General features: G+C 40.0%; 1 protein-coding gene across 4 annotated transcripts in view; it reads right to left on the reverse strand.

Annotated features, from left to right (window-relative positions):
* The window catches only part of kif26ab (kinesin family member 26Ab), a 243,944-nt gene that overhangs the window by 108,799 nt on the left and 108,687 nt on the right, over positions 1-26,458 (reverse strand). For all 4 annotated transcript variants that reach the window (XM_060829218.1, XM_060829219.1, XM_060829222.1 and 1 more), the window contains exon 4: positions 14,339-14,508. In XM_060829218.1, the coding sequence (XP_060685201.1) occupies positions 14,339-14,508 (170 nt within the window). The remainder of the gene's footprint in view (positions 1-14,338; positions 14,509-26,458) is intronic.

Below are 26,458 nucleotides of genomic sequence, written 5' to 3' on the forward strand. Positions count from 1 at the left end.
GCCCATGCTTTCAAAATTAAGAACATTACGTCAAGCACCAGATAGTGTTTTGCTACTGGACAACATTTACTAAATAGTCCAATCTGCACTAAGAATTCAATTCAAGATTTTCATTTTGGGACTGAGTGCATTTCATTTGAATCTAAAACCTAAATCCATACAAAAGACACAGCACATGTGCAATGAACATGCACATTATACATAATATTTTGTAATGTGTAATTTCAATGGTGAAAATGAAACTACCTCAAAATGTTGGTGTATATATCTTCAAACTGTATGCAAGTATTGAAATGAGATTTGCAATGCCAAACCTCTTAATTTTAGAAAGGCCTATTCCTCACCCCCACCTCCCAGGACTGAGCTCCTTCAATAGCCTTAGTCCTCTTCACCATGATCCCCACATACTAACCAGAGCTTAATCCAATGCTCCCCACTTTAATCTCTTGTGATCCAATTTTAAAGCCTTATACTTTGAGACCCAGAATGAAAATTAGCTAGGCAAGTGAATTATTATGGGGGGAGTCATAGTGGTGAAAAGACAGGGTTTCCAAAGAAAGGCATTTTTTGCAACAACAATCAGACCTCAGACAATGGTCCATTAAACCACATCCACCAACAAAAGAAATAAGTATTTAAAGGAACCCTGGAGCTCTGAGACCAATCCAAGCTCCACAACAACCTGGATCTCCTAGCCTCAAAATCTCATTTTACTGTCTCACTGGGGGACTGACCCACAGTTTGGGAGGACCTACCCGAATTTTTCACTCAGAATACAGCCTGTGCGTTGTTTCCACCAACCTGGATCCCCACACAGCCAACTCCTCTTTCATCCATACTTGTTCCTTTTGGTTTTTGCTCACGTCCAACTTAGGTGACTTAACTATTAGCTCTTATCTTACTGAATGCTTATGCTTTTTTTTAAAGTTAAGTGCTGGTCACCAGTGAGGTTAAAAATCACATGAAAGCAATGATTGGAAATTAATCTTGGAGAGAGAGAACCTAAATAGAGAGCCAAACAAAAGTGAGAATACCCACACAGCAAGTTAAAAATCAATTGTCAAAAATAACTTGAAACAGTGAGAGGATTCCAGAAAATTTAAAGATAGTGATAGAATAATTTGGTATATATGTTTACACTGAAACAACCAAAATGAAGATCAAAATGTAAAAGACTAATTCAAATTTACTTTTTTTTTGTTTCTACTATTGACTTACAGCTCCACAGAATGGAGTAGAGTGTTATGTATTTGATCTGAGTGGTATTTTTGTTGATGTTATTTTTCCACAGCAGAATTTTTGAAAGGCATACATTTCCAGTGAAATGTTAATAGAGATTTGATTAATTTGATTTACCAATTGTTATAATGAAACATACAAAGGACAGATGTATGTTTTGTGACTGTTGGTTCCAGGGTGTAAAACTCTTTGTTTATTACCATAATTAAAAACTAATTTTGCCTAACAGTTATTCATTAAAATGAAATACACACCTGTATGTAGAAGAGCTGCACCTTCTTGAAGATGTCCACAAACATTTTTTTTGATAAATGATTAATGCATAATGAAGAAGAAATTTGCTAAGATGCATTTTTCAGTCTAGATTTAACCCAATGCAAACAGGCCTGACGTATATTTGACATTGAGCCTCAGGTCTAATCTGTCAAACTGCTGCCACCTGTCACAGCTCCACAAACCCCTCACACTTTACAACAAATCACGGATCAGCTGCCCTCAGGTAGACGCCAGGGTGGGGGCCTGATTGAGGCAGGAGGGTATAACTGAAGGAGGCGGAAGTGGATACTGCAGATGTTGAAGGTCAGAGTCAAGATTAGAGTGGTGCTGGAAAAGTACAACAGGTCAGGCAGCATCTGAGGAGCTGGAAAAATTAATGTTTTGGGCAAAAGCCCTTCCATCAGAAATGAACTGATGAAGGGCTTTTGCCCAAAACGTCGATTTTTCCTGCTCCTCGGATGCTGCCTGACCTGCTGTGCTTTTCCAGCAGCACTCTAATCTTGACTCTATAACTGAAGGAGGCTAAGTGATGACTACAGCAGTCATCAGGAATGCAGCAGATCTGGCAGAAGTACTTTTCCTCATTCCAGCTCCAGAGGATTTCTATTTAATTGACATTTTAGTTGACAACCACTCTCTAAGCAGAATGCTGTCCTGAAAAACAAAAGCAGACCAGTCAAGACCCAATCCACTCAGGGCAACGGATTCTGAATGCCTCTGGAACAGGCTTTAGGCTCTGAATAGCACGAGCAACGTTAAGATGGCAAGGTACCCATGAGCTCACTACATCAGAGATGGCATGTAATTAGCTATTGGGCCCATTCACAACAATTCCATGGCTAAATTGAACTCCATTCTTTTCCTACAATGGTATCTATTAGGCAAGTTGCACAATTCATTAACTATTCAGAAAGGAAGAATGCAAATTAAGGGTCCTCAATACGAGGAATAAACCCACCAATACTTACCACAATCATAAATGTTTAGACAGATAGAAAAATTGATAAAGACATATTTAAAACATACCAACTAAAACCGTAAGGTATCAATGCAAAACAAATGTGGTATGTTCTAGTTGTCAGAATATTTTCACTTTAATGTAACTAATATAACTTGAAATACATGTGAGATGGAATTTCAAGCTAAATCTGCTAAAATATAAATAGACACATCAAATCTCAATTTTACACTTTTTGATATGAATTGGTTATGCAGGATTACATTAAATTGGCAGAAAATGTGTTCTACTAAAATGCTAATGACAAAACAAAAGATTAGAAAGTACTGCTGACAACAGAAGGACAGAGATGAGAAGATGTATCGGCTAACATTACAAATTTGTAGTGCTGGGATGAAGCTTGAGCTACCTGTCAGACACATCATAAAAATGTAAGTACAATGCCCACAGTTTTCTCTGCAGTAAAATCAAATGCTCCAATTGCCTTGAAAACAGTAAAATTGTAGACAAACTGGAAGCTTGTCAGGTGTCAAAACTCAATATTTTAAATGAATATCTGGACAACAACATGTAATACTGTGCTGCATTAACATGCATTGGAAAGCTGAATTTTTAAACTTTAAGATTGAGGTTCCTCTGGGAGCTCTGATGTGCAGGTTAGGTGGATTAGCCATGCTAAGTGTGAGGTGCTGTGTCTGGATGGGATGCTTTTTGAAGGGTTGGGGCACACTTGATGGCCAAATCGTCTCTGTCCACACTGTAGGGATTCTATGGTTCGTTACAATTAACCTCTGCAAAGTTTAAGCAACTTATGCAAGTTTTCAAAGCTTTAAAGACAGAAACATGTGTGTTACTCATGTGTGCTATTTTTAAGCATGTTCACACATTCTAGCAGGAGAGAGTGCCAATCACTGAGGCAACCATAGCAGTCCAAGCATTTCCCGAACTGAGATGATCAAATTCAGCAAAGCCAGGTTGGAATCTTATAGGGGACTGAGTAACATAGTGAGATGTGTGGCAGAATCAGGCGACAAATGCAACAAGGCCCTAAATTGATATTGGCAATAATTTGCTCCAGTTTTTTATGCCTTTCACAAGCAGCACAGTAACTCTCACTAGGCAACAGGCAAGTGCCACACTGACTGAGGATGATTATTAGCTGTTAAATGGTTTGTTAACAGCTCTACTTGCCTCATTGAGTTTCTAATCTCACCAAACAATGTCGCCATTGGGAAAGCCCAATAAGGAATCCAGAGCAAGCAGCTGGCAACTTCAGCTCCAGATCATCAACATTTTACAACAAGCTGCAATCACATTCAGTCACTTTCCACAGATATTGATATCCAATAATGGCCCAACTCTAAAAACCCTCATGGCACATTTATGATCCACTTATAAAACACTTCTGCAATTCACTTACACCCTTGGACTGCACCAGCAGCTCTCATTGTTTAGCTTCACCAAAGACACTGCATAAGCTTACTCAATTCATGGGCTGGACCAGACTGCATTACCAGTCTCTTCACTTGATGCCATAGCACTCACTCACTCTGAGCCAGTCTGGATGCTCACAGTATTCCTGCCTTTTTTGCACTTTGATCCTCCCCCCTTCCAGTGCAGACACAAAGCCAGGACACTTGTCATGGCTATCAGCAAACCTCAATCAAATCAAGGGGAGATAGCTTTCACTCAGGGCTTTCTGGCACAGTAAATGAAGAGCAGCCTCCAAAACCAGTCCAGGTCCTGCTTCAATTGGGCAGAGTAGAACCACAGAATGAGTGAAGATCTGAATAGGACAGCACAGCACAATCCCAGAGTCTTTCTGTCCAGTTCTCTGCTGATTCCTCACAGAATGATAGAGAGGTTGGTATTACAGGTGATGAAATTGGGTGACACTGACATTGCTTCAGGTAGAGAGATATGCCAAGCTGGCAGAAGGCATGCAGGGTTAGTCATGCTGTGGGTTAGGGGTGGGCTGTAGTGAGTGGGCAAGTTGTTGCAAGCAATAATGAAAGAAGCACAACATGAGCCTTGGTGGATGGTAGGTACAGTAGCAGGGAGAGACTGAGTGTGAGCTAAGATGGCGACATTTAATCTGGGTAGAGTAAAGAAGGTCATTGACCTTCTTCCTATATTGCTGGATATTCCTCCAGACAACTGAGACTGCTTTAGCCCAGGGGACAACCTAGCACCAGGCTGACACAGTCTGGCATGGTAGCCTGCACTGCTGGTCCTAGGGGAGGAAGAAGTTCCCATTATGTCTGCAAAGCAGGGTGCTGATGCACATCCCATCCCCGCCATATCTGGAGTAAATGTCAACAACCATTCAAGGCAGGTCCAGATTGACAGTGCTGTCCAGGTGCATCATGGAATTTTAAAGATAGCACAGGGCTGCCAATCTTTTGGCTGATATCTGCCATGTGGTGAGTTGCTCTGGGATTGTGTGTGGTAAAATGGGGTGGATATCAGATGTGGCAGAATGCCATAGGGGCGTGGTAGCTATTCAATGATGTTCATTTGGTAAAATATGATGACAGATTTTGCAATAACAATCCCTCCAAAAACTCAATACAACTCATTTTTGGTCAAAAAAAGTAAAATTCAGCCCCAATGATTCGACTCACAGTCAGTTTATGTTCTTAGTGTATTTATCAATTGAACTACTACATATTTTTAAAAACATATTAATTTTTTAGTACTTTAAGATAAAACTTGCATGGAGGGCTTCTGGGAGAGGCATAAAACGAGTCAATCATAGATTCCATTCATTGCAGATAGAGGCTATTCAGCCCATCAGGCCTGCAAAAACCTAGTGAACAGCATTGCACCCAGACACATCCTATCTCTACATGTTACTAATCTAGTTAGCCTACACATCCCTGGACTGTGGGAGGAAACCAGAACAAATAATGGAAACCCATGCAAACACAGAGAGAACATGCCAACTCCACATAGTCACTCAAGGCTAGAAATGAGTCTGGTTCCCTAGTTCTGTGAGGCACCGAGCCACCATGCTGCCCTTTCTTGTTGGTTTGTCAAAAAATTAGAACAGGGAGAAAGTGAGGACTGCAAATGCTGGAGATCAGAGTCCAGAGTGTGGTGCTGGAAAAGCACTGCAGATCAGGCAGCATCCAAAGTGCAGGAGAATTGAAGTTTTGGGCAAGGGTCCTTCATCAGGAAATTAGAATAATCCATTCAGTGTTGATCCTGTTACTATTTAGGCCTTCCTGATACAGTTCATGCTTCTCTCCCTTGAGCACAACACATCATGCTCAAAATGTTCATGTCCTGACCTCCATTTGCAACAAGTATATCAGAATAATTTAATTGGTATGAAATGCAAGATTTGCTAGTTGATGCCAGGGCTATAAAAATAATGAAAAGTCAAAATAAACTTTGCAAAAATGTGAGTAGATGAGCACTAAGCTGCTGTACAATTTTAAAAACTAAACCTTTTTGTTGATAATTGGTATGCATCTCCATTATATTACTTACCTGGAAAAATTTTGGACTATTGCTTTTTGAGATTCTTGCTTTGCAGTACAATTATCATGCAGGCAATATCACTTTTAGCAAATAGTGATGTGATGGAAGTTTCAATGGTGCAGAGAACATGCTAAACCAACCAGAACTAAATTAATCTGACCTCTTTCTTTTGCTAACAGATGCCTGTTTCCTCATCTTAATGCATCTATTACTACACAATGCACTTGCATGATTGAGAACAGGATTTAAGCTCCATTTAGATTACAGCTAATTATATTAAACAGACAGGCATTTTCCTTTCAAATTAGCCAAAAAAAAGATGAGAATTGATTAAAGTAAGAATCTAATAAAAATGGATTTACTGTAAATCTCATTGTGCCATAAAATGGGGGGTTTGGTTAAGAGTAACTAAAGTAATCTCTGGATCTGAACTGCCGTCAGGAAACAGAGGCATAGCGAGAGCTAAGAAAACTGTTGAAAATGTTCACTTTGTTGAACATGATTGGAAGGCGTTGGAACAGCATAACTGACCTCCACCTTCTTGGGCTAAAAAAAGGCAAAATAAGCCACAAGTCATGCCACTGGCTGACAGCCAACAACCTCCCTCGCCAATTTCTCCCTTTTCACACACCCTGTCCACTTTCTGCTGCTAAATAGCCTGTCAGCATATGTGGATGACTGAATTTCAACTAGGAAGCAATGGCTTTAACTTTGATAATGCATTGGCACTTCCTTTGAAGATGAATCAGCTTTTAGAGACATTTAGATGGTGCGTTCCATATTAGATGGTTGCTGAGTTATGATATTCCTGTTTCAGGGTAATTAAACTACTGGTAGAAAATAGATAGACAGCAGTCTGCTCTCCCCAGAGTAAGGTCCAAGTCTGTCTGATGTGTGGGACTGAGTTGTGAGAGCCAAAAAGCATCTCACTGTGGCCCACCAAATAGCACTAGTTAGGACACTGATGCTCAGTACAATAGGTGGACTGGACTCTGATTCACATCTTACAAATAGTCAACCTGTGTCACTCCCCATCTTGCCTGAAACAGCTGTATGCACTGGCTGCCCGTTCAAAACCTGGTCAAGATGGCAGAGTGTGGTAATGTAAATGGGGAAAGAAGTAATCTAATATTGCATTCAGGTTGCTACAGACCTGTTTCTGCTGTCAGAGGGAACTTAGTCAGACTGGTTCAGAGTTTGTTACTAACAGAAGCAGTGTCAGCAGTTAGAAGCTGCTAACATTAATGGGTCATAACATTGTGATGAAGTGACCGATATTGCATTCAGGTTGCTCCAGACCTGTTTCTGCCAGTCAGAGGGAACTTAGTCAGACTGGTTCAGATTGTGCTACTGACAGAAGCAGTGACAGCAGTTAGAAACTGATAATATCAATGGGTCATAACATTGTACCATTGGCTAATGGCTCTACCCTAAGGATTTTCAAAAGAAAAGTCCAGTGCTTTGGTATTTACAATTAAATATTTTGGAAAGACCTTTGTAGGTTATATCACTCCACAAGCACTTGTCACAAAATAATCATGACCCGTACCACAATGTTCAAGTGGTAAGCAGGTCACTTCTATCTGTGATGCTGTTTCTTGCTTTTAACCATTGTGCCTACTTCCACTCTGAGATTAATTTATACATTATTTTCTCATCTTTAAATGCTTCCGCAAGATGAATAAACATCCTTTCATGTCTTTTGGGAAGTATTTCAGTCATGTAGAATTGGGTTATTAGTTGCTGACCCTATCTGACCAGGCAGCCCACAGCCATTCCCATTAGTGTGAATTCAATATGACTAGCTAGCCCATTATCACCTAATTTTTGTCTCATTTCAATACAAATAGGTGACCTTTAGCTTTCAAAGTAAACCATCACAAGCATAACTTGTTTGTAACATTACATTGCTGTCACTTTTTCTCATGTGAATAATGTAGTGTAAATTGCAACCTTTAGTAAAAATTAATTCAGATTTTCCTCAGATTCTACGATATTTCTTTCTTGCTTCAAAATGCCCAATCGCTAACACACATTTTAAGTGTAGACAAGTCACAGCATAATTTATATAATTCACTTATAATAGCAAACACTGAATTCTATGCACCACATTGGAATGCAGGGAAATAGATAATGTATACCTGTTTCTATGGTTACCTCTCAACATCAAAGTTTAACACATAGCGATACAAATTTTCTCCTCAAAGATTCAACAGTGCTGATCATAAAGGGCTTTGAGAACACTTCAAGCCAAGCAAAAGTATTATATCTTTTGTGTACTACATTGCAAAAATGCATTTTTCTTAACTGCTTCCTTTATAACGCATTGCCCTTATTTTTACCAAGTTGGAAGAATGGCTATGTAGTTCAACAAATGCGATCATTAAGAGAAGCAAATTCTATTTGCAGTTTCCAGTATCTACTGTATTTTGTTTTTATTCAACATGATCATCATTCTGTTTATTATGGTGGAACCAACTGCAACAGCATGGGCTCTCCAGTTTTGCTGGTGACAGCACCTCCAGCCCCAAACCACACCTCAATTTTTCCATTTGCCAGTTGAAATGATAGCAGGATATCAGCAGTCTACTGATCCAAAGGCTGGCTGGACTACCTTCATAGATAAACCCAGATGGCCTCCTTCTTCAAGGACCGCAGATTCCCCCCAGACGTGATCGACGATGCCCTCCACCGCATCTCCTCCACTTCCCGCTCCTCTGCCCTTGAGCCCCGCTCCTCCAACCGCCACCAAGACAGAACCCCACTGGTTCTCACCTACCACCCCACCAACCTGCGCATACAACGTATTATCCGCCGCCATTTCCGCCACCTCCAAACGGACCCCACCACCAAGGATATATTTCCCTCCCCTCCCCTATCAGCGTTCCGCAAGGACCACTCCCTTCGTGACTCCCTTGTCAGATCCACACCCCCCACCAACCCAACCTCCACCCCCGGCACCTTCCCCTGCAACCGCAGGAAATGTAAAACTTGCGCCCACACCTCCACACTCACTTCCCTCCAAGGCCCCAAGGGATCCTTCCATATCCGCCACAAGTTCACCTGTACCTCCACACACATCATCTATTGCATCCGCTGCACCCGATGTGGCCTCCTCTATATTGGTGAGACAGGCCGCTTACTTGCGGAACGCTTCAGAGAACACCTCTGGGCCGCCCGAACCAACCAACCCAATCACCCCGTGGCTCAACACTTTAACTCCCCCTCCCACTCCACCGAGGACATGCAGGTCCTTGGACTCCTCCACCGGCAGAACACAACTACACGACGGCTGGAGGAGGAGCGCCTCATCTTCCGCCTGGGAACCCTCCAACCACAAGGTATGAATTCAGATTTCTCCAGCTTCCTCATTTCCCCTCCCCCCACCTTGTCTCAGTCGGTTCCCTCAACTCAGCACCGCCCTCCTAACCTGCAATCCTCTTCCTGACCTCTCCGCCCCCACCCCACTCCGGCCTATCACCCTCACCTTGACCTCCTTCCACCTATCCCACCGCCCTCGCCCCTCCCCCTAGTCCCTCCTCCCTACCTTTTATCTCAGCCGGCTTGGCTCTCTCTCTCTTATTCCTGATGAAGGGCTTATGCTCGAAACGTCGAATTCTCTATTCCTGAGATGCTGCCTAACCTGCTGTGCTTTGACCAGCAACACATTTGCAGCTACCTTCATAGATAACCTACTTCGGACTTTTGGATCTTCCACTTAACTGCCCTATCGATGCAACAACGTACTCTTAATAAACAGATAATATGACATCACTGCAGTAACAAACTAATTAAGATGGATCCAAGACACACCAGAACAGTTCTAAATCACTGGACACCCATTTCAATATAGAAATGAGGCATGAGAAAAATTAATGAGCAAAAAGAATAAGATTGCTTTCCTAGCAATGTTTAGCTAGAACCCATCTGATCATTAGAGTTAAAACAAATTAATGCCTCAAGCACAGTTTAGAGGCACTAATTGAGCAGTGAGATGCACTGAAGAATACCACATTAGTCATTTTTCAGCATTGGTGTTACTGATATGCATTTTGCTGCCATTTCATTAGGAACATACTGCCTCAATACACTAATCATATGCTCAGTCACAGAACAATCAGTACATTGAGCATCTGCAAGCTGTGCCTCCACAGCTAAAGCTGATATGGTATCTGTTCTTTTGAGTAACCTCAATTATATAGGAGGCATTTCAATGTTGATCCTAATGACCAAATGCTTATCACTGACCCATCAAGTGTCAGTGACTGCCATACGGTTTAACATTATGTAGGCTGCATTCTGCTGTCACTGCTATTGACTTCAGATGGGATATATTCCACAATAAATTGTTTTGAAATACTACCTACTCTAAAAAGAAAAAAGGTACCTTGTCAACATGTTGCATGTTGTGAGCTAATGGGCTGTACAATTGTTTGTGTTACAAAATTAAGCAGATTATTTCATGTCCTTTTGAAATCCGAAAATATCTAAAGTTGTTTCACCTGCTATTATTCAACAGTAATATGCTAGGAGTTTACCACATTTGTCCCAACAGCTTGTCAGTATAATGTTACAATATTTGTATAGTTTTTATAGGAACAAGGTTATGAACATTTTCAAGAGATGTTAATTTAAAAATCAAAAAACAATAGAGCTAATTGGTGCTTTGATGATTTTACTTCAGCAAACTGCTCAGAGCAATACTTTATTTTTAACCTGTTGAAAATTACTCAACAATATTTCTTCTGCACGTTAAATTCACGAAGGTCACCTTTCTCATGCATTTCATAACATTAACCTGCAATTTGCATCAGTATTAATATAAATCATCCAATGAAAGTCTAAATGTCAGAATTGTGCTGAAATTTGCATACCTGCAACTTTAATGCAGCTTAAATGAGAATTACATATGTAACGTAACATTTAGAATAGTCTTTATAAATCTGTCCCTGAATTCTTTAATGTAGTTGCCTTGATCTTTTGACCTACTTACTATTCATTTTTAACATTCATTCTTGAGAAGTGAACATTTTGCTTAAAAGATCAGCATTTATTGTCCCTCTCTACTTGCTCTGAGAAAGTGCTGGTAAGCTACCATCTTGATCTACCGCAACCCATCTACAAGTGCAACCATAATACTGTGAGGCAGTGAGATCCAAGGTTTTGATGCAGTGATCATAAAGGAATAACAATTACAAGTCAGGATGCTGTGTAACCTGAAGGGGAACTTGTCATTGGTATTGATATTCCCATCCTGCCCTTATATTTCCTGATTGTTGAGATTGCAAGTTTGGAAGGGACTGCTGAAAGAGCCTTGCTGAATTGCTGAACTACATTTTGAGGACTTTACGTGCTGCTCCCACAGTGCAAGGTGAAGGGGGAGAGTGTGAATGCTTAAAGTAGTATATGGGATGCTGGCTGTGACTTGGATAGTGTTGCGATTCATGAGTGTTGATGGATCTACACTCATCCAGACAGGGGAGAATATTTCATCACATCCTAATTGGTGCCTTATAGATGGTAGACAATCTATTCTCTCTGATTGATTCATTCATTCATTCCTGTCCTGATGAAGGGCTTTTGCCTGAAAGATCGGTCTTCCTGCTCCTCGGATGCTGCCCGACCTGCTGTGCTTTTCCAGCACCATTCTAATCTAGACTCTGATTTCCAGCATCTGCAATCTTTACTTTTGCCTATTCTCTCTGATAGCCAATAACCTTAGTTTTACTAAAGTGACTAAGGTGACTCTCTGTGTGGAGTTTGCACATTCTCCCTGTGTCTGTGTGGGTTTCCTCCAGGTGCTTTGGTTTCGCTCCCACAGTCCAAAAATGCCCAGGTTGGGTGAATTGGCCATGCCAAATTGCCCGTAGTGTTAGGTGAAGGGGTAAATGTAAGGGAAAGGGTCTGGGTGGGTTGTGTGTCGGTGTGCACTTGTTGGGCCAAAGGCCTGTTTCCACATTGTAAGTAATCTAATCTAATCTTCTAGATGCTACCCACATGTCAATACTTTCATTGAAATAGCACCATGATGTTTGTTTTTCCTCAGATACGTTGATAGAAATAAATGAGGATTTCTGTAATGAAACATTTACAGCCTGAAGGAAAACAAGACTCCTCTCTTATAACAGCTTATAATTCTGAGGAAGGATCAGTCGACCCAAAATATTAACTCTAATTTCTCTCCATCAATGCTGCCAGAACTGCTGAACTTTTCCAGCAATTTCTGTTTTCGTTTCTGATTTACAGCATCTGCAGTTCTTTTGGTCTGACTCAGAAAGATGCAGCCATATGGAAATGGAAACTGAAGCCAGCATGCAGCTGAAGTTTTGATTGTAATGGAAACATAAATCTTCCTCTAAATAAAGGGTTACACAAAATTACAAGTGCCAGCAGCACACTATTGTATCTATAAGCTGCTCAGAACACTGGGAAATGCATTATTTTGTGAACTTCGAAGTATATAAATTGCATAGTGTAGTCACTGTAGCAAAAGCTTTTACACACAATAGGTTTGAGTCCATTATCTCTGACATTGGACATTAACTGAGATATATACATTGTTTTGATTGACCCACATGGCAATGGTATCATGATAGCAACAATTGCCTAGAGTCAATGCATCATTTCTTTTTTTATTTCAGCTCATTGCAGTAAACATTACTTAGGCAGCATTTTTCCTCACACAGTGGCAGATTCTTTTTAATGCACATAAACTGAGTAAGGCTTAAATGTCATTCTGGGTGAGGTGCAAAAGTCTAGCGAGATGCAACTAGGATTCGAGGACTGTCCAGGTGAATTAGTAAGATCTGATTGACATTACCTTATCTACTATCTCTCCTCTAAACCTTATGTTTGAAATATTAATTTTTTTTAAAACTAGCTATTTTGTGTAATTTTGTGTCAGAAATGGTAATAGTTTGCATTTCTCACTGGTGTACAGTGACACGGAATGTAATTTTCTTTCCTCCCTAAACATGGTGAGAAGAGAAATAATGGGGAACATTGGCCCAGCTGAGATACTCCCCTTTTTCTAGCCACCACAAAACTAAGTGTTGGAATAGAATATCTACTGGGGACTTTCTCCAATTATCAAACATTAAGATCCTTAAGTGATCAATTCATCTGAACTCATTAACTGCCCAATCGGCTGACTCCCCAGCATTGGAGACAAAAGACGACTAGAAGTAATTGAGGGCACGAGGGGGGGGGAGCAAGGCAATGGGATTCTGAAAATCACCAGCCAGCCCTTTCCCCAGACTCCACTCTCTCAGCAACTCCAGTTGCAAAAGTTGAAAATTACCATTTTGCCGCAGCAGCCCCCAAGGAGTAGGTTGTGACCAGAGTACTTTAGGACCTGGAAGCTGCCAGCTTCTGCCTGGTCACCCAGATAACTAGCATTGAGGTCTGTGATAGAGCTGGACACACTGTTTTGCTGACCAACCAGCTCTTAATGAGCTGATTGGCAGGCGATTGAGTGAACTATCTTACATAACCGTCCTCTAACATTTTAAAAGAAAGAGAAAATTCTGTCCATAGATTTTAAATAAATTAAGGCTCAGACCCATATTGGAGAAGAGTGACAGTACTTGGGTTCACCTAACGGTCATGCTCTGGAACAGGTTCCATATACTGTTTATTCGATATCTGGTTGGCCTGTTTCTCTGCTGTACATCTTTATTACTCTATGACTCAAAATGCAAGGATTTACAATATTTGGCTAATTTGGCATGTGACGAATACTAAGTGCAGCATGCTCAGAAGAAGTAAGTGTCCTTTCTTCCTACATGCGCAACTCAACCAGCCACTCAAGACACAAATGGAGCTTCTCTAAGCCAAAGAAGAACAAAATGAAAAGTCCACAAATTCTAAGATTATGATTACACTTCCAGCAGTTTTGGCAGAAATTTGAACAGATGTCTAAGGTTTAGTTTCATCACTCTGTTGGAAAATATATTGTGGCATAGAAGGTGACAGAGTAAATGAAAGATCTCGATCAAGTGTGTGATTGCAAATCAGGAGCCTGCTTTACTGATTGATGCCAGAATTGAGGTCTACCTAAAGGAACCATCTGAGAAATAATTTGCAAAATAAGGGAAAGGGAAACAAAATGTATCACCTAGACAGGGAACGAAATGTCTGCAAATCAACTTCCCAGACAGCGAATATACCCACAACTACGATATATCAAATTATCCAATAGTTTCATTATTCCTCTAAAAATCAATTCCCAATGTTTAACAAATATCTGCCACTCCAGAAATTTATTGCTGACTGAAGTCCTTTTCCTGATGTAACTTATTTTTAAATTTTAAAAAAACATGCTGACATGTCGAGATTTGACTGAAAATTTCCAGCAACTTGAATGAATGGATCAAATACCTGATGAAGAAAGAAGCTGCGGCTGAGGTGCCAGAAGAGATTCTGTTTGGTAATAATGAATTCTGTGAGGCTGCTGGGCCCATCGCCCAGGTTTGACTGCTGCTGTTTGGCGGGATGCTCGTTTCTTGAGACAAACTCTCTTTTCCACACTCTGTCATTGTTGTCGGTGCCTAAACATAAAAGAAAATGGTCAGCGATGGATGACAGATCGACTTGTGAGGTATTTTGCTTTATACCTTTGTGGGTTAGCTTCCACGTTCGTGGTAGAGATTACAATAGCGACAACTAAAATTAATTAAGGTGGACAAGCATGTCTTTCACTGTCCAGTATTAGAGGTTACAACCATGAATTTGCTAGTCAAGCAGCATGCAACTGAGAGGCTTTGGTCAGAGTAATGCACAGTTAAACAGTCTGACAACCATGAAGTAATGGAGAAATATAAACCGATTTTCATTATTGTCACACATTTTATCATTCAATTGCAGAGCTGTTTGTCTTTTGTTATGAATGTCTGCCATACATGGTTTCTCAGTAGTCCATCATGTAAGGTTACTACTTATTGAAGTGATAGCTCATACAAGTGAAATAAATTTAGCCATCTGCAATATCATTCAACTTTCCTTTCGGAAAAGCCTTTGTTTATCTATTTACTGTCTATTTTGTAAAAATACCATAAATGTTAAAATGCTAAATATTGTAGTCCAGTTGAACAGAAACTACTGAACATTTTCCTTGCATAGTGTTTACTGGTTTACATAATTGAGATATATGTACACACACACATACACACAGCAGATTAATCAAAACAACTGGTCAGTATGATTATTTGAGTACAGTGCAATACAATCTTTTCCAAACATTAGACTTTAATAGTCTTCATTAAAACAAGAATAGTCAGCATTTTAATAATAGTTTCAATTTAAAAAAGCATGTTTATACATACTCTTTCAAGCCACCCCAGCCCCCACAACTAGAGAACAAAATCACATCCAAAATCTATGAATCCATGGGAAGGGATACTTTGGAACAAAGATGATGAAAGGATAAAAATAAGACAGCTTTAAAAATGAGAGATTTTAATTACGAAAGTATTTCTAGTTTGATTGTTTTCAAAATGTATAATACCACTGGTAATTCATAATCTCAGGTCATAATGGTTAGTAACTGCACATTTATTTCTTCCTACAGTAATTTGAATATTTGGAATACAATGATGTAGTAGGGTAATTTTATGTGGTTCTTAAGGATTAATGCAATATTTAGAAATAGGGAAAATCTATTTATGGAGATTAATTATATAATGCTGACCACATAAAGTTAAAGAATCAAAAGGTATACATACACCTCACCATTATAGCTGCATGTAGCTCATTCTGACAAATGTACACCGGCACCTCCACATCATCCCAATATTACAGGACCAATGTGATATTTCTTGGCTTGGTCTCATACAAATCATATCCCTTTTGTCCATTCAAGAAACCAGAAATACTCCAGCAGTTAATTCTCATTTCCAAATATCTTCCATAAGGATGTCAATAGAAAGCATTGCTGATACTACACCAGGAATTTGCCACATAAAACTATACATCAAACAGTCTCAGTCACTCTGTCAGAGTCAACAAACGGAAATATACAGCAGTTAAATAGGAACTGTGACTTGTATGGGCTGTTAACCGTGAAAAGCAAACTCAAGGGGGAAAGAAACTAACTAATAAAACCTGTCACCAGATTTTAAATTCTGTAGTTTGAATTCTCAGTCTTCTGCCATATATATATAACCTTTGGCCCACCATCAGACCAAAGCTATGTCATTAAACAGGGACGTAACATGTGGCTGCTGCTAATCATGTGTGTGGTGCAGAGAGGCAGCAATAAGCCACGGAGTGGAGGTAAAACTAGAGAGACATTCATTTTCTCTTAGATTTTTCTGTCTCATGTCATTGAAACTGCTGAAAGATATATCAGTTTCCAGCTATGAATTTCCATTTACTGTTGAGTTCAATGCCTCAGGCCCTTCAGATAAGACTTCTGAAAAGAGCTGTTCACAGTAAAAACACACACTTTTGCTATATGACAAAGGAGGGGAAAAAAGCAATTGGAATATTGTTTAAAGTACACTTAAAACAAACTTCAGCACTTTGTTTTGCCCATGCATCTTCTATTTTCTTCTTTAATTCTGCAAACTTGTCTTTTGACAGCAAGTGAATTTTATTAATACCAATACAATGCAAGAGCAGAGCCAACTGACTTCTGCAAATTGCTTTATTGCTTAACTATCAATGTAATAATTATACAATGTAATAATTAAGTGAAGACGTGGTTTCTAAAGGGCTTGTGCTTCATGAAATAAATATTACATTGTTGTAATTGTCCTCTCACTGAAGACAGGGGCTTGAACAAAACACACCATATTGTCACAAGAATTAAATCTGTGAACCATCAAACACTATTTATTTACAGAACTATATACAATCATATTCAAACTGAAGGCCTAAATAACTCAGGGAAGTGTTTCGCTATTTACGAAGTGACACAAGCTTGAAGTGTTGTAATTTATACTTATCTTAGTGCATTGACAGAAGGTACACATTGTAGAAGTGAAGAATTTGGCAAGTCTGCAACAATTACCTGAGGGATTTGTTCAAATGTTTAACCAGAATAAGTACATAACTTTAAAGTCTTCAATGATCTTGGCTCTACATTTTATAGCCCTCTCCACAGCCATAAAGCTAGGACAAAAGCCAAGCCTTCTTTCTTTAGAAATCATCATACGCATACAGTGAAACTGTAAACTTAAAAGGTTTCAACAGGCATACACTTTCTAAATTACCAATCACTGACAGACAGAAAATGTGCAATGGCTGCTTTCAAATTAAATCTCTTCATAAGAACTCAATACAATTGTATAACTACAGAAGAGAAGCCAAACATTCAGTCCTTGATCATGTGCCACCAATCAAGTGTGAATAGTGCTGGACAATTCACTGGAGGGGAAGGCTCGTCAAAAATCTCTCCCCTCAATGAGAGCGGAGCTCAGCACATCAGTGCAAAAGATAAAACTGAAGCATTTGCATTCATCTTCAGCCAGAAGTGCCAAGGGGATGATCCATCTCAACTTCCTCACAGATGCTAGTCTTCAGCTAATTCAATTCACTTAATTCATGGCTGAAGGCATGAGACACTGCAAAGGCCCAGGGCTCTGGCAATGTTCCAGATTTGTGTTCCAGAACAAGCCATGCCACAATCCATGCTGTTCTAGTTATGATACCAGTTCCCAAACCAACAGTTGCCCAGCAATATGGAAATGGCTCAGATACATATCTGCAGGACAAATCCAACCTGTCTAATTATTGTTCAACAGTCTACTCTTGGTCAAATTATTGAAAGGGGTCATTTACAGGGCTAGCAAGCACTGCTTGCAAATGAATAACTTGAATTTTGCCAGAGCCATGCAGTTGCCGACCTCATTACAGCCTTGGTCCAAACATGGACGGAAGAGCTGAATTCCAGAGATGAGGTGACTGACTTCTTTTGACATCAAAGTAACATTTGACCACATGTGGCATTAAGAAACCTTAGCAAATCTGGAGTCAACAGGAAACAGGGAAAGATTCTCTGCTGGTTGGAGTCATACATGGCACAAAGGAGATGGTTGTGGTTGGTGGAGGACGGTCATCTCAGTTCCAGGGCTTTTCCGAGGGAGTTCCTCAGGGAAACTGTTCCAGCCCTTGCCATTTTCAGCTACTTCAAGAAATGACCTTCCCTCCATTATGAGGTCAGACATTAGGATGATCGCTGAATTGGAAAAGCCATTTAAACACTGTGGCAAAGGTTGAGTATTCTGCAGCACATATCACACCTCCTGACTCCCCAGAGTCTGTTATAATCCAGCTGCCTGGAAGAGCTCAACTACAATAACAATTAAGAAACTGGGCACTGTCCAGGACAAAGCAGCCCACTTCCAATTGGTACGCCATTCACCATCTTCAGCATTCACTCCCTTCATCACTGACACACACAGAAGGAGTAGGGTGTACAATCTATAGTGTGCTCTGTAGAAATTCAACAAGGCTGTTTTGACAGCATCTTCCAAACCCGTAACCTTAACTAACCGAGGACAGTGGCAGCAGAGTCATAGCAACAGCACCTGCTGCAAGTTCCCCTCCAAGCCATATACCATCTTGACTCAGAACTATATCACAACTCCCTTAATCTTCCTTGATCAACATTCTGGAATTCCCTTCCTAAAAGCACTGCAGATGCGTCAACACCCCAAGGCCTGTCTTAGTTCAAGAAGGCACTTCACCACAACCTTCTCAAACAATTTAAGGATGGCTAATCAATGATGGCCACGTCCTCTGAATGTATTGTTAAAAATCATCTCATTGCTGATGAGTATGCGAACTCCAGATACAACCTTCATCCATACCCTTTGATACTTATATCTAACAAAAATCTATCGATTTCAGCTTTAAAATTTCTATGATCTGTTTGGAAGAGAGATTCCCAGATTTTCTAATCCTGGCTATTGTTTTGTTTTGTTAATGATTTCACTCTGTTACTGTGTGTTGCATCATTCAAAACACAACCTCTCTTCCCCTCTACACACTGGTGACAGATGGGCTTTATCAGCACCTCTCCTCATCCTTCCACTAACTATAGATTTTCATACAGTTTATCTAATAGCCAACATCATGGGGAGTTAGGGGCCTGGTTGCCGGGTCACTGGACTAGCAATTCCGAAGCTCTGGTTTCCACCTTGGCGCACAGGTTCAAATCCTACTGCAGCAGCTGGTGGAATTTAATATTCAATAACAAAATTTGGAATTGAAAGCTGATTCCGTAATGGTGACCATGAAGCTTTCATTAGCAATAACTTATCTGATGCCCTTTAGTAAAGGATGGCCTATGTTGGGATTCCAGATCCTCACTGATGTAGTTGACTATTAAATGTCCTCTGGCATTGCCCTGCAAGCCATTCAGTTCAAGGGCACTTGGTGATAGACAGCACATGATGACCTTGCTGGTGCATGAAAGAATAAAAAAAATGTGATTTGCAGAAATTTGACAAGATTAAAGCCATCGTCTTTTAGTAATAGAGTCATAGAGATGTATAGCACAGAAACAGACATTTGTCCATGCCGACCAGATATCCCAACCCAATCTAGTCGCACCTGCCACCACTTGGCCCATAGCCCTCCAAACCCTTCCTATTCATTTACCCATCCTGATGCCTTTTATATGTTGCATTTGTACTAGTCTCCACCACTTCCTCTGGCAGCTCATTCCATAAACATACCACCTGCTGCATGAAAATGTTGCCCCTGAAGTCTCTATTATATATCATTCCCTTCTCACCCTAAACCTATGCCCTTTCATTCTGGACTCTCTCACCCCAGGGAAGTGACTTTGTCTATTTATCCTATCCACACTCCTCATGATTTTATAAACCTCTATAAAGTCACCCCTCAGCCTCTGACACTCCAGGAAAAAATAGCCCCAGCCTGTACAACCTCTCCCTATAGCTCAAATCCTCTAACCCTGGCAACATCCTTGTAAATCTTTTCTGAATCCTTTGAAGTTTCACAACATCACTGCCATCTGACTGAAGAAATTCTCTCTTATCTCAGTTCTAAAGATTCATCCCTTTACTCTGAGGCTGTGCCCTCGGGTCCTAATCTCTCTTACTCGTGGAAACATCTTCTCCACATCACTCTGTCCAGGCCTCTCAGTATTCTGTAAGTTTCAATGTGATCCCTTCTCAGCTCCACTGAGTACAGACCCAGAATCTTCAACCACTCATCATATGACAAGCCCTTCATCCCCAGGATCATGCTTGTAAACCTCCTCTGCACTCTTTGCAACTCCCGCACAGCCTTCCATGGATGAAGATCCCAAAACTATTCACAATATTCTAAATGTGATTTGACCAAAGCCTCACACAGCCTCAGCAGTACATCCCTCTTTTTATAATCTAACCCTCTCAAAGTGAATGCTAACATTACATTTGCTTTCCTACCTGCCAACTGAACCTATCAGAGTCATACAGCACAGAAGTAGACCCTTCGGTTCAACCAGTCCCCACCGACCATGTTTCCAAGCTAAACTAGTCCCACCTGCCTGCGCTTGGCTCATATCCCTCCAAACCTTTCCTATTCATGTGCATATCCAAATGTCTTTTAAACATTGTAACTGTACCCACATCCATCACTTTGTCTGGCAGTTCAATCCACTCTCTGTGTAAAAAGGTTGCCTTGATGTCCTTTTAAAATCTTTCTCTAATCACCTTAAAAATTATGACCCCTAGCCCATCCTCAGGAAAAGACTCTTGTCATTTACCTTTTCCATGCCCCTCGTGATTTTATAAACCTCAATAAGGTTACTCATCAACCTCCTACACTTCAGTGAAAAACATTTCAATCTTTCCAGACTATTTTAATATTTCAAACCCTCCACTTCCAGCAACATCCTGGTAAAACTCTGCTGAACACTCTTCAGTTTAATAATGTCATTCCCACAGTATTGTGACCAGAACTGCGAACAATACTCCAGAAGAGGCCTCACCAATGTCCTGCACAACCTCAACATGATGTCCCAACTCCTATACACAAAGGTCTGAGTATGTAGACTAGCATGCTAAATGCCTCCTCAAACACCCTGCTTACCTGTGGCAATAATTTCAAAGAACTATGTATCTGAACCCCTAAGTCTCTTTGTATGTTAACTTTAATAGTATCCTGAACTAGGACTCCCAAGTCCCTATGTAATTCAGATTTCTGAAGCCTTTCCCATTTAGGAAATAGTCCACTCCTCTATTCTTTATAGCAAAGCACATAACCTGATACTCTCCCACGTTGTCTTCTATCTGCCATTTCTTTTCCCACTCTTCTATCCTTGTCCAGGTCATTCTGCAATCTCCCCACCTCCTCAACATTACCCATCCTTCCACCTACCTCTGTGTCATCTGCAAACTTAGCAACAATGCCCTCAGTTCCTTCATCCAGATTGGTAATGCATGATGAGAATAGTTGTGATCCCATATATGGCTTGATGGTGTATATTTTGTTTTACAATACACCAGTGTTTCACACAAGGACATAACACTACATAAATAAAAAATGGTGTTATTGGGCTGTCATGGGGTTTCACTCTCAGAGTGCCTTGCCTCTGCTTCTCCTCTCCCATTCATGTGCAGAATAGGAACATTCTAAGAACTAAGGTTATTCCAGCTGCTCAGTTCTTTTGAACTTGACAGGCAGAGAAAGCTTAACGTTGAGAATGATGGAAGCAGGCAATACTTTAGTTAAGACTCAGTGAAATTCACTCACAAAGAAATTTGCTGTCAAACTCCAGAAATCTTATTTGATTACCATTCGGCCATCTTCAATCTGCATTGCTCGTGCATTTTCAGGTATGGATCTACATTAGCATAAATCAAGGGAAATGATACGAGGTAGTCTTTTTCATTAGGCAGGGCTGCATAAATAGGCTGCAGGGCCAATCATTATCTTGCAAGGATCTCAAACACTCAAGGAAATTCTTGCCCATTAATGTACAATTTCTCTTGATTAAATATTGGTGCAATCGCAAATTCACACCAGACTTATACTGAAAAGTTTTTGGGAAATTCTAGTTTACAGTCTCTAACAATACATAGCCCACAGTATACTTGATGTTTATTTGTACTTATAACTAGTTTATACTATTCAGCAAATCATTTTATTGTTGGTTGACAATCTACAAATTTTTTTACTGGAATCAGGATTAGAATGCATGTGTGGATCTGGCAGCTTTTGTCATGATTCCATAGTGCCAGTCCCTCTGCTGACTATCTTTTGGGGTTCTTATTGGCTAACACTTACATCATGGAATGAATCGGCTCATCTTACATTACCTCAGCACTGAATTAGATTCTCTTTATGTAACCAATGTGCTCAGATTGACTCATAGAGCTAAGTCTGAATTAAATAGCAATTACTGGTAGAACAACAGATTCAAATCGATACAACAGAACAAATGTTTAAAAATTATCTTCAACAAATGCAATATTGAAGCAGCCCAAATGACTTTAAAGTTCCAAAAATAATTTTAAGTAATGATTCCTTCAACTGGTAAATACTTTGGAACATAAATCTTATCACACAAATGCAATTCTAATTTACATTAAATTGAATTTATGAGAAATTCACAGAAAGGTCCAAGCCTAAGTGTCTCAGTAATTTACTATAACTGGTGGCCTGAAATATTGTTTTAGTTGAACAGAAGATTGGCCCCAATGACAGATACAAATTTTTAAACCTCGACTTTTTCAATCTCAGAGATGTCTTGTGTTGTCTACTGTGTGTCTACAATGAAAGGTTACACAACAGGTTTGCCTAAGGAAGAGTGTAATAACGTGTGTGGGATACCACTTTCTCCTGAGACTATTTTTGACACTCAAAGTCAACTACAAAACCACATTTCGCGTTGCTGCTGTCACAAGCAAACAAAATCAAATTTCAACAAGGGGAACAAGAATGAATGGATGAAATAACACTTGACAACATTATAAATAACAACCTGAATCTAACAAATATGAATCAATAATCCTTCTACAAGGTACACTCAAATTCATCACCCATGCCACAAATTTAAATTGACTACATAATGGTATGCAGCTACTGTATTTCATCTCAGTGATATATCTGAATAAAAGGGCAAGTTCTTCACATCTTAACATTTTCTTCATTCGTGAACTTCATAGGTCTTTTAATCTCTTTCAAAGTTCTTCATGTAAAAATTGTCTGAACACTGCATAAAACTATGAACAGTTACCCACTTTATAAAAAGAACACCATTGAAATGTAAAGCATGGTTAAAATCGGGGATGACCTTTGTTTTCAGGCTGTACTGCTTTAAGATCAATGTAATTTTCTAAAATCTATAGAATCTGTAACTGTTTTTCAGAATGTTTCAAAATGACTTTTAAGAGTTGCAATGATTGTAAAGTAACCATTGTGACTTGCCTAAATAACAAGAAACATTGATTCATGTGACCTGACCAATCAAGTTGGAAGCATTTCCAGCAAGGAAGTTGACCTGTGGAAGCTGTTTGGCTGCCTGAAATAAGAACTGCAGGCAGAAGTTAATCAGCACACAATGTAAGAACTCAAGGAAGCATTGTGCAAATGTCTAATAATGTCAAAAACTTGGCAGATTGCATGAATAGCACAGAGACACTGAAGAGCTGGGTATTTTACCAAAATTGGACAAACTGTCAACCAAGGTGTTATTAGCTAATCTGTTATGAAGGAACTCCAGAAAGGCACACTACCAGAATGGGGATGACCCAGTTCACTGCATCTGAAAGCACACATATGAACATTTAAATTAAGAATAGCAGTAGACCATTTGATCGCTTTAGCCTGCTCTGCCATTCAATGACTGATGTGATTACATCACATTCTCACCTACCTTCAATCAATCTTCCGACAAGATTACCTGTCAAGAACTTATCCATTCTGACTTAAAGATAGTCAAAGATTGGGCTTCCACTGCCTTATAAAAAGACAGTTCCAAAGATTTTAAGTAATCTGTGAGAAAAAGTAGCCCTCACCTGTGGTGACCCCATATTTGTAAACAAAGACCCCGAGTTCTAGATTCTTCCACAAGTAGAAATGTACTTTCTGCATCAACCTGAAAGACCATTTCAGGCTTATATATTTCAATCAAAATGCCCCTCACTCTGCTAAACTGCAATTGATATAACCATAGTCTGTTTAAACTTTCATCACATGACATAATTAGGTATTAGTCTGATAAATTGCTCCAGGGAATTTACATCCATCCTTTAATAAGGAAGCTACACCAGATGTAGTCTCACCAATGTACAGCATAACTACAAAAAAAAAGCTCCCTATGTTTGTATTCAATACCTGGCAAATAAATGATAACATTAGAACATTACAGCACAGTACAGGCCCTTTGGCCCTCGATGATGCACTGGCTTGTGAGATTAACCTACACTATTTCATTTTCATCCATATGTCTCTCCAATGACCATTTAAATGTCCTTAAAGTTGATGAGTCTGCTACTGTTGCAGGCAGGCCATTCCATGCCCCTACTATTCTCTGAGTAAAGATCCTACCTCTGACATCTGTCCTATATCTATCACCCTGCAATTTACAGCTATGTCCCCTCATGCTAGCTATCACCATTCAAGGAAAAAGGCTCTCACTGTCTACCCGATCTAACCTCCGATTATCTTATATGTCTCAATTAAGTCCTCTCAACATTCTTCTCTCTAACAAAAACAGTCTCAAGTCTCTTAGCCTTTCCTCATAAGACCTTCCCTCTATACCAGGCAACATCCTAGTAAATCTCCTCTGAACCCTTTCCAAAGCTTCCACATCCTTCCTATAATGCAGTGGCCAGAATTATATGCAATACTCCAAATGCGGCCACACCAGAGTTTTGCACATGATCTCATGGCTCTGAATCTCCATTTGCCACTTCTCAGCCCAGCTCTGCAGCTTATCTATGTTCCTCTGTAACCCACAACATCCTTCAGCACTATTCACAATTCTACCAACCTTAGTGTCATCCACAAATTTACTAACCCATCCTTCTACGCCCTCATCCAGGTCATTTATAAAAATGACAAACAGCTGTGGTCCCAAAACAGATCCTTACTGTACACCACTAGTAACTGAACTCCAAGATGAACATTTCCCATCAACCACCACCCTTTGTCTGCGTTTAGATAGCCAATTTCTGATCCAAACCGTTAAATCACCCTCAATCCCATGCCTCCATATTTTGGGCAATAGCCTACCATGGGGAAGCTTATCAAACGCCTTACTGAAATCCATATACACCACATCAACCGCTTTACCCTCATCTACCTGGGTGGTCACCTTCTCAAAGAACTCAATAATGTTTGTGAGGCACAACCTACCTTCACAAAACTGTGTTGACTATCCCTAATCAACTTATTCCTTTCTAGATGATTATAAATCCTATCTCTTTTCCAACACTTAACCCACAAGCAAAGTAAGGCTCACTGGTCTATAATTACCAGGGTTGTCTCTACTCCCTTTCTTCAATAAGTGGACAGCATTTGCTACCTTCCAATCTTCTGGCATTATTCCTGTAGACAATGATTCAAAAGCTCTGCAATTTCCTCCCTGGCTTCCCAGAGAATCCTAGGATAAATCCCATCTGGCTCAGGGGACTTATCTATTTTCACAATTTCGAGAATTGCCATCACCTCCTGTTTTGCACCTCAATCCCATCTATTCTAGTAGCCTATGTCCCAGTATTCTCCTTGATAACCTCATCTTTTTCCAGTGTGAATACTGACAAAAAGTATTCATTTAGTGCTTCCCCTATCTCGTCTGACTCAACTCACAACTTCCCACTACTATCCTTGATTGGCCCTAATCTTACTCTAGTCATTCTTTTATTTCTGATATACCTATAGAAAGCCTTAGGGTTTTCCTTGATGCTATCTGCCAAAGATTTTTCAAGTCCCCTCCTGCCTCTTCTTAGCCCTCTCTGTAGGCCTTTCCTGGCTAACTTGTAACTTTCAAGCAGCCTAACTGAGCCTTCACATCTCATCCTAAGTAAGCCTTCTTTTACCTCTTGAGAAGAGCTTCAACCCCTTTAGTAAAGCATTGCTCCCTCACTCGACAATGTCTTCTCTGCCTGAATGATATATACTTATCAAGAACATGCAATAACTGTTCCTTGAATAAGCTCCACAGTTTAATTGTGCCAATCCCCTGCAGTTTCTTTTCCCATCCTATGCATCCTAAATCTTGCCTAATTGCATCATAATTGCCTTTTCCCCAACTATAATTCTCGCCCTGCAGTACATAACTATTCCTTTCCATTAATTACATTCTATTACCTTTTCTTGTTACTTATTGTACCTGCTTAACAATCTTTTCGAATTTCACGCACCAGAAAACCCAGATCCTTCTGCATCTCAAAGTTCTGCAAATCTTTATTATTTACATTATACTTCTTTAAATTTTTCCTGCCAAAATGGATACTTTTACATTTTCCCATACTGCACATCATTGACCACATCTTTGGCCAATCACTTAACCTATCGATATCCATCTGCAGCCTC

Source organism: Hemiscyllium ocellatum, chromosome 8 (genome assembly GCF_020745735.1).
Source record: "Hemiscyllium ocellatum isolate sHemOce1 chromosome 8, sHemOce1.pat.X.cur, whole genome shotgun sequence".
Classification (NCBI taxonomy): Eukaryota; Metazoa; Chordata; class Chondrichthyes; order Orectolobiformes; family Hemiscylliidae; genus Hemiscyllium; species Hemiscyllium ocellatum.